A 16,064-nucleotide genomic window follows, 5' to 3' on the forward strand; every position below is an offset into this window, starting at 1 on the left:
TCCCTCTACAATTCCCAAACACTTCTAGGGTTTGTTATAGATGTTCTACATATTTATTGACTAACACAAGTTAAGAAGCTGCTTTGTGCAGTACAAATGCCATCACTTTGCTTACAGGTACCTTAATTCCAGAGTCTTGGCACATTGTGGCCTTCATGTCTCTGAAACAAAAAGTCCAGACTGGATGCTTTTGTGTGTGTGTGTGTGTGTGTGTGTGTGTGCTGCTGTTCCATTCCTGCTTTTCCCATATTATAGTTAAAATAGTAAATGCAAAAATTAGGGATGAGTAATAGGAGAAGGGAGCTCTTATTAGCTGGTAAGAAATACACAGAAGAGAGTGGGTTAAACCCAGCTTTGAGTGACTGAAGGCCTGGCTGCTGTCCACATGCAGTGTTGGAGGTACATGTGGGGCTAAGTGGGCTTCGGGAGGGATTTCTGCAACATGAATGGTCTGCATTTTGGCAGTTGTTTTACATATTCTATGCAAAGTCTCTGTAACCTCTTAATGATCTGAATGGTTTTGGGTTTTTTTTCCAACATGGCTACTTTGGAGATATAAGTTGAACTGTTAGTTTTGCATATTAGCTGCCATTAAGATGTTGTGTTGGACCTGTTAAGGATTTAGGTGATCGTAAAAAAAAAAAAAAAAAGGGTTATTGCTTTCGTTATCCAGGCAGTAAACAAAGCTGATCTTGAGGAAGACTGACTTCCATTTGTCTTGATATTTAGAATTTCAGCACTCAGAGTTCTGGTGTTCCCCTGCGCTGATCTAGTATTCTCAATGCTTTTTCACCAGTTGAACTGTTCTGCTCATTTTTAATTGTTCAGAAATCAGTGCCTCTTTCCCTCTCCTTCCAAAAGTTGTGTCAGTTAAGTGCTATTACAGTCTGAGTGGTGCTGTGTCCTGTCTGATCTTGGCCACTGCTGGGTCTGGAGGCTTCTCTGGTACCTTACACACTGCATTCTGCTTTTGTCCAGAGCCTCCAAGTTCTCCTTGCAGGTAAATGTTAAGTTGCAGGTAAATGTCAATTTCTCTGCTGAGCCTGTTTGGTTCAGGCAAGTGCCTTCACTGTCTGTACGTCAGGGAGTGCCCTTGCGCTGCAGTGATGTTCCTGGAACACAAGCACAGCATGGATGGAAATCTGTTGAAATAAAACACTTCCCTTTGTGCAGGAAGTTTCCTCTCTCTGGACTGTTTTTTCCAGGGGCCTACTTAACAAATTCTCTTAAAGAACAAAAGGTTGACATCCATGTCATCAAAATTCTGCTTCCAGAAAGTGATTGAGCATTCCCAAGAAGCAAAGTGAGGAATTGCCGTTGCAGAGGAACCTTGGTGCAGGAAATGTGAATTAACCCAGTCAGTTCCTAAGAATCAATAAAATGAGCTGATTGAAATGTCACACATCTTCAGCACCTCATTTATGCTGTAGCTGGCTCCTGGCACCTGGTTCTGGCTGTGGGTGGAAGCAAAGCTGTGTCTCTGCTACCTTTGTCTCTTTCAGAGCTGGGCACCAAGCCCCATTCATGTGCAGAGGGACAAAAACAACAGATTGAGTAGATGAATCATGCTAAAATTTGATTTCTAGATGCTGAACAAGTCATGTTTTCTCAAGTTAAAAAGGGTAGGGGTGTCTTTGTTTCTTTTGGTTGGTGAGATTCTTCTGGGTTTTGTTTTTTTAACTGAAAGCAATGCTGAACTCTGCGGCTGGTATGATACTAACACTGTTAAGCCATAGGCATGACAGAATCAATTCATCAGTCACAGAATGGCACTATGCTTTTTTTGTCTGTTATTAGCAATTTGCTGAACACGTTGGAAAATGGCCACTCTTCAAATGATCCAAAGTGAACCTGTGAGTGTAAGGAATGCTAAGCTGTTACCTTTTGAGGCAAACTTGCCTGCTGCTTCTGGCTGGAATATCAGCAATGCAAATTTTTTGGGTTTTATCAGAGTCTGTGTTCTAAGTGTTTTCTCCAGTTTCCTATATGATACCTTGCATGTCTGAGAACTTCTTATAAGCACATTGCTTCATTCTGTGAAAGTGGGAACAAACTGGAAGGATGCAGGGAAATGTTGACTGGTTCTGAGGATGTGCTGCTGGAGTCATGAATCCATGTTCTTTATGCTGATGTCTATAGCTGCTACTTTTGCTTTCCTAATTTTTCATATTTTGCTAACAGTATTGGTCTCCTGCCAAGATGCAGTGGAGGCTTTTCAGTTCACATGGTTAGAAACTGGTTATTTTTTTCTTGTATGTGCATTTGTGACAGTGCTTCAGGCTTTTGTGGGGAATTCTGCTCAGACTATAATGCTCAGTAAATGGAGCACGAAAAATGAGTGTAGCCAAGTACTATGTACAGAACAACACACAAAAGGCTGTTCAGAAAGGAACACGAGTACTTGTTTAAGCCTGTGGGTAAATTTGTCTTTAACTGTGGTAAGTGATGGGCACATGTTTAGAGCAGTGTCAGGAAGATTTTTCTCCCACTAACTGTAACTCTTTGATTTTTGTAGGGTCCATGCATAAATTTAAACCTATCCTTTAGTACCCTCCTGAATAAAGGCTGGTATTATATTATGGTGATTAACAGAACAGCTTGTTACAGAATCACACATTACTCAAGGTCCAGGGAGTCCTGTGGAGCTCTAGTCCAATCTGCTCTGCTCACCCAGGTCAGAGCGAGTTGCACAGGCCTTTTACAATCTCCAAGGATGGACACTACAGTTTCCCTAGGTAACCTGTCCTGGTATGTGACCAGCCTCACAGGAAGTGGTTGTCTTCCATCCTTCTCCCACTTACTTCCCCTGTTTGCATATCTAAATGTCGCAATGTCATTTTTGTCTTTTTAGACCTACTGGGCTTTGCTTAGTTCAGTTTGTGCCTAGGGTTTTCAACAGACTCTGTTTTTATGGAAGAACCTGCTATTTCCTTTTGCTGTGTGATAACAAATAATTAAGAGCAGTAACAAAGTAAGAAGATTTGAAAGGGTGAGAGATTTATTTTATTGGCCTGTGCAGTACTTGACTTTGCAGAGCATATTGTGAAATAGATTTATGTGAGCAATGGTGACCCCCCCTCCCTTACACTGTTTTCCAGTTGGCCTCACACATCTATACAAGGAAACAAACATCAGGGAGTTTTTTCTTCTGCCTTTTCACAGAGTTGTGAAAAATACTGGGCTGAGACAAGGCAGCAATGGCATTTTGACCTAAGGGGGGATGTCCAGCAGCTGTGTGTATCCACCTCTTAATTGCTGTATTCTTTGTTCAAGCTAGAGAGTTGCTCATGGGAGTTGTGTGAGATGTTAATAATGCTCTTGTGTGTGACAGTTACTCTAAATGATCTTTAAAGCTTTCAAGCAGAGGAAGATAAATAGGGGAGCGCTCATAAGCTGGACGTTGCTGTGTTATAGTCTACAGCAACAATCTACAGTCTACAGCTGTGTCTACAGCTTAAACTGAGCCCTGTGCTTTCCTTCCATCACTCCCATCTGATTAGTTGTACTCCAGGGTGCAGAAGAGAGGGGCAACAGCTCGGCGGCATCATCACTGTGCAGTGCTGGACTCCCCAGTACACGGAGAGATATGGATATGCTGGGGAGAGTCCAGCAAAGGGCTAGTCAGGTTATGGAGAGCTTGAGAGTGCTGGGTCTGTTTACCCTGGGAAGAGCCATCTCAGGGGGATCTTGCCCATGTGTAAAAATTCCTGACTGGATAAATGTTGGAGACTTACTGGTGGTATCCAGTGGAAGGACAAGTGGCCATAGACACAAATGAGATATAGGAAATTCCTGTGTTTAAAGAAACATTTTAAAAAGTGTTGGATTGGGGTTTTTTTCCTGTCAGAGTAGTAAAACACTAGAACAGATTCAAACATCTGCCTCTTGAAGTGTTCCAAACTTACCAGAAATTGTTCTTGCCCTTTCTCCCTGGGGTTAGGGGTAGAGCCTGCAGGGGCAGTGAGGCCGCCAAGGCAGTGCTGTCACTGTTGTGTGTAACCACGTTCATGATGTGCTGGTGCAGGCAGCAGCTCTGCAGTTGCTGTCAGTGCTCTCCACTTGTACAGTGAGACCAGTGCTGGCCCTCACCAATAACCACGTCTTGACCTCTCTCCCTGCGACTGTCTGGGTGTGCAGAATACATGGAATGAGGAGGTTTTATCTCTGCTCAGTTCTCTTTGGCAGAAGAAAAAAAGACACGTATCAAAAATGAAGAGGGGATTTAGAGACAGCTGGAATTCCTATTAATCTAATTTGTAGTTCTGTATCTGAAAATAGTTAATGCTGGGTGTTTCAGAAGCAGCATCTTGGTCTGATTTTCTTAGATATGATGAAGTTGCCTTATTTTTCAGGAGGTAAGCTTTGGGGGAATTTCTAAATACAAAATACAAAAATCTGGTGACTGCTGGGTCAATAGTGTCTCCTTAAGGCTGTGATAAGGACAGCCTGGCATATCACATGGATTCATCATTACTGGTGGTGCCTCTTAGTGCTGCTTCAATGACTCTTCATGCAATGAGGAGTTTACCCAAGGTCTCTGCAAACCCTTGTGTGCTCTTCCATGAAGGTGGGAACTGCCAGGATGCACCTGCAGCTGCTGTGACTTCCATACCCAGGAGCTGAAGGAGGTGAGCAAGGAGTACAGCAGCCCTGGCACGAAGGGCCGCAGCGTGTGATCCTGCAGAGCTGACTGCTCACCCAGAGGGTGCCCTTCTGGGAAAGGCAGTGCTTAGATTTGGCGCTCCTCCCATCCCCAGGAGCTATGGCCGTGCCATCCAGGATGAGTCAGCAGAGGGCAGCCCTTTAACGCCACTCCTTTGCAGCCTAAGGACCAGTTTCCTGCTGCACTGCTGGAGCATCCTCCCGTCACAGGCCTGGAAAAGCCAACAAGTGACTGCTTAATGACAGTGCCATTGAACAGCTCTAGCGATGGGTGACAGGGCATGTTGCACCACAGTCATAGCTGCGGTGTCTGACCAGCTGCTCTTGCCATACCTAGCCTTGCACAGTGTTTTTATCTCCTGAGATTTTCCCAGATTTCCCCTGAGCACACCAGTGGTGCTGGCTGGCTGCATGTGCAGCTGAGGAGTGATGTCTGATCAAGATACCCAAGTACTTCATTCGTCCCTTGCTTTGGCAGGAGGCACGAGCTGCACAAAAATTGTTGCTGAAGGAGTTCCTCACGTGTGGACCTGGGGCAGTCTGTGTCTTGGCTTTGCTATCAAGAGAGGTGAGTGTGCAGATGTCATTCTATGGCCACTTTCTGGTTTGTTTGGGTTTTTTTTTAAATTTTGAAGTACTTGAAATACATTCAAACATCACAGCTGTATCTCACAGGAATTTTGAAGCTGGGAAATGGAGGATGTAATGGCATGCATAATCCTCCTCCTGCTCAGCAAAAAAAGCACTTCTGGATATGGGTAACTGAGTCTGGCAGATTCCCTGCAGGAATGCAGGATCCTCTCCAATGCAGCAAAGTACTTGGTTAATCATGTGCTTAAATTTACCACATAGGTAAGTGTTTTTCTGGGACAGGCTCATGTGCAGGTGATAGAAAGGCCCACAGATAACCAGTGAAATCAGTGAAAAATGGGATTATTGGCTGATAATATTAAGTGCCTTTTATCTTGGATGGCTTGAGAAATTAAATCCTAAACCTGCCATTAACCCTTCAGCACCTTTGGGAGGTTTGCAGAGCTGGACCAGGGGTCCCCTATATATGGTTCTAGACCTTATGCCAGTGTCAGCTGCACTGACAGATATTTGTCAAAAAACAAAAGAGATTCTTCCTTAGTGCATCTTCTGTGCTATAGTGCTACTGGTAAGTGGGAAGGATCCCACTATCAGTCTAATATGATGTCCTCTGCAAATTTTCTCTTCCCGTAGTTTGTGCTGTCCAGCAGAGCTGGGGAGGAGGTGTGGCAGGTGAGCTGTTTTGCCCAGGTTGGCTACACCTTCCAATGTGTATCCTTACTGGGTACTATGAGCTGCTGCTGCTACTGCTCACCCTCTAATCAGTCAGGCAGGTGTGGGAGCAAAATGACATTGGGGACTTCAAGGCTGTAGTCTCAACAAAGAGACAAGAGGTGAAAATGTTAGCACATTTGAGTCTGTGAGATTCCGGTGGCAGATTGAGTTGGAGAAAGTTTGGTTGTCTGAGGCAGTGCAACTCCTCGGCACTTCTAGAATGCCCCTGGGTGTCCTTGGGTGCCTTTCTTATGCTGATAAACCATTACTGGCCTTCTTTCCCCGTGAAAAAGGAGATGAAAACTACAGTCCTTGCAGCCCTGAGTTTGTCTGTCACAGCAGTGCTGTGGCTGCTGCTGTCTTGCCTTAACACTTCTTGTGCTTGAGACTCTGATGTTTAATCTGCCCTAGACGGAGTCAGAGCTTTCTGCAGGTTGTTTTCACGTGTTGTGTCCTTCCCTTTGCTTTTATTTTCCTTTTCATGCTTTGCTTCAAAAAACAACCTCACTGTTCACTGGTCTTCCCTGGCTGCTGAGCTCAGGTCAGTGGGATGCTGATGGGCAACTCTCTGGATACTGGCACTGAACCAGGCTCGTAATCTTAGTAGGAACCTTTTGCTTCTGTCTGGATAAAAAGTGGAGTTTGTGCTTTAGAGAGGGTTTTATTTCTTGTCAAGTGACCATCACTGCACTCTCCCCCTGGACAAACACTCTGGTTCTCAGAGCTGTTCCTAATGTAGCAAATGGAAGGCAGAAGTGGCTCTGCCACAGGTGTTGACCCCAGTCATTGGTGCGGGCTCTCCTGCAGTGCCTAGCACCCTCTGAGGAACCACAGGGGCCAGGGGCTCTCCCCAGTAGCCAGGATGAACAGGGCTACCCTCACTCTGTGACAAGCATCGTTGTGTTACCTGTCCTTTCGTGGCCGGGTGAAGGAGACCTAATAATTTTATTTGCCAGTTCACTGCAGGGGCGTCACTGGAGCTGTGCTGTGAGTATTTGAAGTGGTTGATAAAATCTCTGCAAGAAGGTTCACAGATGTGGGGATAAGGAAGTGAACCTTACTGGGCTGCTACTGGAATTGTGCATTACAATACTTTTCATTTAACTTAGGTTTGGAAAAGCTTCATGTTTGTGAGAATGCAAGTTCTTTAACTTATCAACTTTTTCTGTCCCACATGTAATAGATATTTGATAGTTAACAATAAAATTTCAGATTTGTTTTGCCCCTGGTGTAAAAAAATCAGAGCAATGTTTCACATTAAATGGTGACTGCTGCCCCTTCAATGAACTGCTAAAAAGCAGAACAATAACTGGCTTGCATGCTTTAGGAGTCACAAATAACATTTTGAATGGTTTGGATCACAATGGCTGTATTCATTACCCCCTACAGATTGGCTCTCATAATCAAAACTATTTCTCTATATGTTGTGTGACTTATGGCATACCTATCATTCCAGTGAGATCCTTGTAGGTAGTATTTAATCAATCATATGGCACAATGAGTGTAAATTTCTCAAGCATATGACTATATGGCAACTCTATTCAATTCAATGTCTTGCTGTGAAGACACAACACACAAAATAAGTAAAAAAAAATTTAAAAGGCTTTAATGAACAAAACAAAGGCTCTCTACTGCAATTTCAAAATTGCCATCCTTAAAAGAAGTGCATAATGACAAAGTAATGAGGAGTAGGAATTGAGTCCTAAGGAACCTTCTTTTCATATCCTTACTTCTTGTTTTTGCAGCTGGGCAAGGAAATGTGATCATGGCCTCTGTAATCAAAGCACTTTCCTATAGCAAATTCTATAGGTTGGATGTTTTCTCAATTAACCCCACCTGGCAGCTCAGCTGCACACAGGTGTTCCATCCCTTCCCCTCAGTGGGATGTGGGAGGAGAATCAGAAGGGTATAAGTGAGAAAACTAAAGACAGTTTAATAGGTAAAGCAAAAGTCACCCACACAGACAAAGCAAAACAAGGAATTCATTCACAACTTCCCAGGGCAGACAGGTGTTCAGCCAGCCCCAGGACAGCAGAGCTTCGTCATGAGTAATGGTGATTTGGGAAGACACTCTGAATGTCCCCACTTCCTTCTTCTGACCCAGCTTTATACTAGTCATCTGATGCCATATGGTGTGGGGTGTCCCTTCAGTCAGTTGGGGTGGGCTATCCTGGCTGTGTCCCCCCCAGCTCCTGGTTGCACCCCCAGCACTTTTTGGGTGGAGTGAGGAACAGAAAAACTCTTGCCTTGACTGTGTCAACGCTGCTCAGCGGTAAGGAAAACATCCCTAATTATCAACACAGTTTCCAGCACAAATCCAAAACACAGCCAGCTACTGTGAAAAATAACTTTAATGCAGCACAGAGATGCTCAATAGAAAGGTCTTGTCCGGGATCCAGTTTAGCCTTACAGGAACATCTGGTACAGCAGGGAGATCACCAGCCTAAGGGGATCCGTGCCCCTTCAGCACTGAATAATGTTGTTCTCCGTCGGGTAATGTTCTGAATGTCCGGCCCCTTCAGTCGGAGGCTGCTGCCCTCGGGTGAGCCCCGCCACGCCGTGCCCCCTTGCTGGGCACAGCGCTGCTGCATCTCCGGAGCCCCACCGCGAGCATCCCCTGCGGTGGCGGCGGGGCATGGTCTGGCCGTGCCCGGCCGAGGCGCCGGAGCTCTCCGTGTGCCGGGCGGGGGTCGGGGCGCCTGCGGCAGGGACAAAGCGGGGCCGGGCGGGGCGGGGCGAGCAGGGACCCTCCCGGCCCCGCCCCGCGGCTCCGCCCGCCCCGCCCCGCCCCGGCCCGGCCGCGCCCGCCTGGCGGCAGCGAGGGAGAGCAAAAGGGAGGCTCAGGTTTGGCTCGGCGCGGATCATGTCGCCATGTCGGAAGTGAGGAAGTTCACGAAGCGGCTCAGCAAGCCGGGCACGGCGGCCGAGCTGCGGCAGAGCGTCTCGGAGGCGGTGCGCAGCTCCTTCGTCCTGGTGAGTGCGGGCAGCGCCTGGGAGGGGCCGCTCCCGGGTCCCACTCGGCGATGGGCGGCAGCGGGAGGAGCCCGGCAGCGCTGGGCAGGGGATGCGCCGAGAGCGGAGAGAGGAAGAGGAGGGGGCTGGAGAAGGCCTGGAGAAAGGGCAGAGCGGGGGATGCGCAGGGCGCGGCGGGGCAGGATTTGGGAAGGGCTGGGCAAGGCAGGGGATGGGGATCCCCTCCATGTGTGTTGTGCCGTGCCATCCCGCCGGCCTGCCCACCTGCCGCCACCGCGCCCCTCTGAGCGCTCAGAGCCGAGAAGATCACAGGGAAGCGGCTCCTCATCCTGGCGTGCATTGGTGCTGGGGTGGTGGCAGGAGGAATGAACGGGAACCTGTGAGTGCGGGGCACTGAGCAAACAGGTAACGGAGTAACAGGGTGCAGACAGTGTGGAACCGGCACATGGATAGGGCAGGACTGAAGGGCGCGACCTGGCAAGGTGAGAGGCACAGGCAAGCCGGGAGCCCGATATATCCCGGGAATCGCGCTCAAATATCTGGGGTGAAAGTCACGTGCGTTATCAGATGCGTTTCATCCCGGCATGTGGGATGCTGCAGCAGGTTGCCTTTGTTGTGCTCACAGCTGTGCAAATGGTAGTGCTGTGCATTGGGAGGATACCGGGGTCAGCTCACAGCTTCCCGGGGCTTTGTTGGATGTGTTTCACTGGTGCTCGTTGAATTACTGTGGTGTGTAATCAACTTTGACCTTGACTTTGATGGAAGAAAGGTTAGTCAATGGAATATGCAGAAAGTGAGGTACAAGTTCAGCAAATAACTCCAATTATTTCTCTACTATTAGACTGAATGGTATGTGCTGTTAAATAAATTGAGAAGTTTGAATATTTCTTTTAAAAACAGAGTTTTCTTGTAAATTTACAGATTTTAAAGCCTGAAAAAAAAGCCATGGTGATAATCCAGCCTGATTTCCTAGTGCTAGTTTTTGCGTCCTATGTGCGGTTGTTCGGGGATCCTTATGGGCTTCCATGTGATTTGCTTTCCCTCTTTCATCAAAAATACACAGGAACAAAGGCTTTGTACAAGCTGATGAAACTTTTCTTTAAAAATAAAATTGCATATTTAGGACCAGAAGAGCTTTGGTATCCTGCAGGCAAATGGTTACGTGGTGCCTGTGTCAGGTTCCTCCTCTTAGAAAGGGAAGGGATGGGTAGGACTACAGATGAAGATAAATAAAACCTTGACAGGAACCCCAAGGAGCTGTCAGAGTCCAGCATCCGTCAGGCAGCCACTCTTCTTCTGATCTTGTCTAGGGTTTTATTGTCCACACTTCCTGCCAACTTTTCTCTCTTTTTCTGGCAGGCAAATCCCCAGAGCTGCTGTGCTGCCTTGTGTGTTTGCAGTCATGCACCAGAGAAGGGTGAGGGCAGGTGTTTCTGATCCCTAGGTTCTGGCAGGGTTTCCTGCTTTTGACAGTTCAGCAGCAATGGATAAATCCCAGCACTTCTGCATCACTAGGAAGAGCCATAAGACACTGCAGTAATCCAGGAATGGGGGAGGGGGTGACATGAGCTTATAGGACTGTCTCAGATGGCATTTTGACCTTCCTCAGTGATTAAGGATGAGGTTTGCTCCAGCAAAAAGCTGACTCCTCTCTATCTACTAGTTTGTCATCCTTGTGAGGAAGGGGTGTCTGCGCACTGGTGTGCTGGTTGTTGGGAGGGTACAGAGAGGATCCTGGGAAATGATGGTGGGGAGTGGTGGAGTGAGGACAAGACTGAGAAGTAATAGTTTCTGATCTGGTTCCCAAGGTGAGTCTCAGTTTTGGAGTTGATGGTGCTGGGCAGCAGAGCATTGTGTGAGTATCTCCCCATCCAATCTACCCTTTCCTTGCCACAGGCAGTGTGGGGGAGATGGAAGGGCCCGGCATCAGGACTGTGCTAGCAGGCTGTGATCCCAGCTCTGCCTCACCCTGGGGCAGTGCTGAGCTCACCGGTGCCCCTGGGGAGCAGGGGGTGGCCAGTGGGTACACGGGTAATAGGAGTTGGTGTTTGATAAATGGGTGGAGCAGGCTGGCAGCAAGTGATGCACTGTGTCCCAGGATGTCAGGAGCTGGGACTTTCTGAAGCAGACTGGAGTTGCACTGGATTGCCTTTGCCTGGCAGGATCCCATCCTCTTCCTGCATCTTGAACACAGCAGGTGTTGAGTCAATAAAAAGCGTGTGAATAGTTTAATACTCCCTGGGTCATCCTGTCAGGGGCCTTGGCTGTCTACTTGCCTTGGGGCAATTGTAGCTGAAAGCACAGGTATCTCTGGTGGTGAGCATGAAGGAGATGAAGGGGTAGTGAGCAGAGCTAATGCTGCAGGTACCAGAGCACACACCTTCATCCCCAGGAGGAGTGGGCACTATGGGTCTCTTTCAGTGTGTTGGTTGAGCTTTGGTCATTCGGGGCACTCCTCGATACAAGGAGTAAGAAGCTGTTTGTAGTCAGTGAATGAAATGCTCATAAATGAAAACATCTCAGTGAGGAAAGCTTTTAGCATCATGGAAGTGGTCAGCTTGTACAGAGCCACAATTTGTGCTTTAAAGGAGATGTGTCTCCAGCCAGGAGCACTGTGTCCAGCCCGAGGGAGCGCGGTCTGGTACAGTGTGGTTACAAAACTGTTGTCCTGCAGGTGCAGTGAAGCCCATGCCATCTTATTTCTGTTCCTATTTTTCTATTTATGCCTGTCTAGTGCAAGGAGAAGATTTATGTTGTTGACTTTGGGAGGGCTTTGCTCCTTTGTGCTTGTGAAAGGGAAGCATTGGATATGGTGGCGGTTGGCAGTGAGGGGAGGTTGTCCCTTTCCAAGATGTCGTGGAGTACCTGTGTCCACCCACTGCCCTTTGGACCAGCTGCTAGGATGCAGTCAGTGCTGTTCCTGTCGGGGTAAGCAGGGCTGTAACCTGGAGCTGCAGCAGGGAAAGTAAGCATAGGCTGTGGTGGGGAGCTCGGGGGCACTTTGGGCCCTGTGGGAAGCATGGGGAAGGATGGAGTGCAGTTTACTTGGGGCTCTTGTTCCCTCTTACTCTGCTGCTGTTCCCAACATCCCGGCTGTCGTTCTCATTCACAGACAAGCTGTGTAGGGGGAGATCTTGGCAGGGAGGAAGAGTTCAGCAGGAATCCCTTGAAAGCAGGCACAACCCTGCACAGCAGTGTTGGGAGTGCTGGGGTGCCACAGGCAGCCGTGCTCTGTGGGAACCCTACTTCTCTCTGTGCTCTTTTCTTCAAGAGGCTGCAGGGCAGGTTGTATCAATTTCAGCTTTGAATGATCCCTGATGTGTGCTACTGATTACAACTGGAGATGAAGTTTTGGCAGGCTATTGAAAAATAATGTCACTGTTTAAATAAACAGACATTTAATGGAAGTGTTTGTTGGCAGGTGGGATAAATGGCACACTTGAAAGATAAAGGTAAATTTTAAGATTAGGTTAAAGAAAGGAGCAGTCAAAGCCCAAGTGTGATAACTTAAACCATTCTTGACCAAGAGATGACCTGCAGCTTAAACCTTGGAGCACCAACAGTAAAATACTGTGTTAGAAGTACAGCTTCAGAGCCGAAGTGCTGATTGATACCTGGGAGAGGTATCTGGGCTAGAGCTGAAAGAGAGCATTCAGGGACCTTTGGTGGTGGATGGACATGGGTGATTTTGGCTCAGACCTTCAGTGCGATCTCCCTCCTCCCATCCTTTGATGTTGCTGAGTGATAGTGGGAAAGTTGAGCAGCAAGGCAGGAGAACCCTGCTCAGAGGCACTGGCTGATGTGGGACCTGAGCAGCTGCAAAGCTCAGATACTTGACAGCAGGATGCACGTGTGCTCAGGTGTGCAGCCCTTGTTCTGATGGAGGTGCCTGTGCACCTCTCCTTCACCCCATCTGCACCCCATGGAGGGCAGTGGAGCATCGTAGAGTTGAGCAGTTTAAGAGCACGTGTGTGTGAATGAGATCCTGGGTCTTGTGGCACTGCCAGAACAACAGCAAAGGCTCTTCCTTCTGCCTCAGGATCCAAATCAGCTGCACATGGTCACTTGCTTGGGTGGATGTGAGGCCAAAGCGGAGAGACACCCTGGGCCTCCCCTGTCTCTTTGGGCTGTGCTCAGCAGCGCTGGGGCCCTTCAAAGAGAGGGGGCTGTGTCTCAACCCACATGCAAGTTTTCCAGAGGTGTCATTCTCTGTGTCGTGACAGAGAAATTAAAAGTGTGGGAGACACAAGATCAGAGCAGCAAGCACTTGACAAAACACAGATGATGCATTTTCCCACGGTGCTGCCAAACCCAGTCATCTGGTGGCAATTTTAAGTCTCGCACAATTGCTCTTGATTTTCTTTAGATCATTTCTATACAGATTAACTGAAGACACATTTACTGATTTGCCATAGAGATTTTAGAAAGGGTGCAGAGCCAGATTATTTTATCTGAGAAGGAACAGGTGCAAAGGATTTGCCCAGATTGTGTCAGCCAGCCCAGGGAGCATCTCTGGGTACCCCCAGGGCACAGCTTGGTGGTACCCAGGCACCAGGCACTCAGCTCTGGGGCACACATCTGCCAGCAATGGCAGTGTGGGAGAACCTCTGCTTACAAACAACTGTGTGGATCCTTGCCATTCAGAGGCATTCAGAGCAAGTGTCTGCTCTCTGCATTACATGGTGCTGTGGGATGTGCTCCCTGAAAGCTCCCCACGAAAGGGTAGGCAGTGTGCCAGGAGATGTGTTTTATTTGATCCTGGCTGGACTGGGCTCCTATGGGTGGCTCGGTTTCAGTCAGATACAAAAAGGAGATATAAAGCTCCTTAATGGTGATACAAAGGAAGTTTTGACTGGAGGCAAAAAGGCATTTTGTTCTTTTTGTGAGGTTTTTTTTTTCAGTTGAAACTATTATTAGTGTCTCAATTTATGCTCATGCAGAGGAAATCAGCTTTCTGCATAGAATCCTCTTTTAATTAGCTAAATTCACTTTGATCAATTTGAAGCCTGTTTATATGCAGCATTTGTAATAATCTTGGCACTCAAGAGAGACAGAATATATGCATGTTCCCCCTGGGGGTAGTCAACATGCTGTGTTTGCACAATTTATGTAGAAAAACAGACATATATGAGGCATAGGAGGAAATTCTGCCCCTGCGTAAGTGGGTGGGAGTTTTGCTGTTGGTTTAACCAGGATTTGCCTGCTGTGGCCAGGTGCCTCCAGAGTTGGTCACCTCAGCTGGCCCTGGTGACTCCTGTGGAAGTGTTTGCAGAGAGAATGTTGTTCATAGGGGCTTATTCAAGAAAAAAACTTCTAAAACATTCTTAAAATTAATCACATGCTTTCCTGAATTGGGGCTCTCCTGAATCCTTGAAGGGTTGGATTTAGCCCAGTGCTGGCCAAGTGCCATGGCACAGCCCTGGGCAACATGTGCCAAGGAAGTGGCTGGGTTTGCTCCTGCCTGAGCACACACCAGTTTTGGAATGGATGAAGGGCATGTCTTGATGGAGAGGAACAAGGCTCCGAGGACATTCTGGAGGTATGTGGGGACAAATCTCTGGCATATCTCCTACTGATACCCAGACCTTAAGAGACAGAGCAATCCCTTGCTCTCCTATGACAGCCTGTGTGCTGAAGTATGACTGTTATAGGATGAGCTGCAGCCAACGTGTCCGGTTCTCGAGGTTTTTGGAGGCAATGACAAGCTTTTGATGGGCATAAAATCTTATCCTTCTCAAGGCATCATTTAAGTGTTTGCATCCTCCTGCCTGTTACAGGAAAGCTCTAGGAAGAGGACAAAGCATCCAGCCCTTAGATGTATTTATCTCTTACCACATTTTGCTAGCTGGGGTTTTTAGCACTCACTGGGCAAGGTTGAGAGTGGTTTGTTCTGTGCCAAGGCAATGTCATGAAAATGCAGGTGTCCCTGCATTGACAGCATCTGCCCCAACCCGCCACCGTCAGTGCAGTGAAATGCCTGGAAACAGATGGTTGGTCGTGGTGCCTGCAGCCACTGCAGCTGGGATTTGGTGCACTCAGAATCCAGTGAGAGGATGGCTCCTGGGCTTTGTTTCAGCCTGTTCTTGTATCTGGAGATATTTGCAGGTATCTCCCCCACCACCAGGAGCATTTGAACCAGACCTATGTGCTGCAGTGTATAGTGTAGCATCATTTTCTATATGCAGATGGGTGACTCTTTCATCATTTCACTTAGCCCTCTGTGTGCTGATTTATTATCTCTAATGGTGCAAAATTGCACAAAGCTTTTGACATTTCTGTGGCCTGAGAATGCAAGTCACGATCACACAGAGCAGCTGAACAGCAGCCAGACATGGGGTACATGTGTGCTTCAGCATCCCTGTTTAATTGGCCTCCTCACTCCCGCTTTGTGTAAGGAAGAAAAGAGTAGTTTCTTATACCTTTGTGGCCATTGCTGTAATCTTAAAAATGCTGGAATATGTTTCCCTGCCACCAACTCTTTCCATCTCCTTCATTCCCTTTAAAGAACAAATCAAAGCTCTCCCTTGCTGGCTCCTTTTTCCTTCAACACAGCTCTGACTTATCTTTACAGTTTTTCCCTGCTTCCTACTGCTTCTCTAATGGGGTCAGGGCTGCTTGTTCCTGACCCCTTTCTCACCCCTCTCTCTCACTGAAAACAGTTTCTTCTCTCCCCTATTAATATCTCCTGTCACAGGACTGTTCCTGGGGAGTGGTTGCGTCTGGAAGGAGGCTCTGCCTGTTTTGGTCGGTCCACAGCGTTCCCCACTGCCTCATCCTGTCTCTGGCTTCATGCTGGGTGACATCCTCACTGCAGCCTAGCCTCTCTGTCCCCTGAGCAAGGACACTGCATGAGAGAAGCCAGGAAAACGACATCTCCCTTGTGCAGTAGTAGGACCTGGTGGTGTCAGAGTGCTGTACGTTGCTCTGGAGAACTGTAACAGCCATACATAAAACTGTGTTTTGCCAGTGGTCAGGAGCCTGGGATGTGGGCTGGACTGCAGCATCTGTGTGTGGAGCAGGGCACATGTTCTGGCAGTCTGGAGGAAGCCATGGCTCAGAATGCATCTGGCTGCATGCCTGCCAGGGCTCTGTCAGCCTGCCAAGCACAGGCTCTTTAGTTCAGC

General features: G+C 47.8%; 1 protein-coding gene across 5 annotated transcripts in view; it reads left to right on the forward strand.

Moving 5' to 3' along the window:
- Nucleotides 1-8,754: 8,754 nt before the first annotated feature.
- Nucleotides 8,755-16,064, forward strand: part of DOCK11 (dedicator of cytokinesis 11) — an 80,944-nt gene continuing 73,634 nt past the window's right edge. For all 5 annotated transcript variants that reach the window (XM_048318569.1, XM_048318572.1, XM_048318571.1 and 2 more), the window contains exon 1: nucleotides 8,755-8,940. In XM_048318569.1, coding sequence (XP_048174526.1) covers nucleotides 8,839-8,940 — 102 coding nt within the window. In that variant the 5' untranslated portion in view covers nucleotides 8,755-8,838. The remainder of the gene's footprint in view (nucleotides 8,941-16,064) is intronic.

This window comes from Corvus hawaiiensis, chromosome 14 (genome assembly GCF_020740725.1).
Source record: "Corvus hawaiiensis isolate bCorHaw1 chromosome 14, bCorHaw1.pri.cur, whole genome shotgun sequence".
Taxonomy (NCBI): domain Eukaryota; kingdom Metazoa; phylum Chordata; class Aves; order Passeriformes; family Corvidae; genus Corvus; species Corvus hawaiiensis.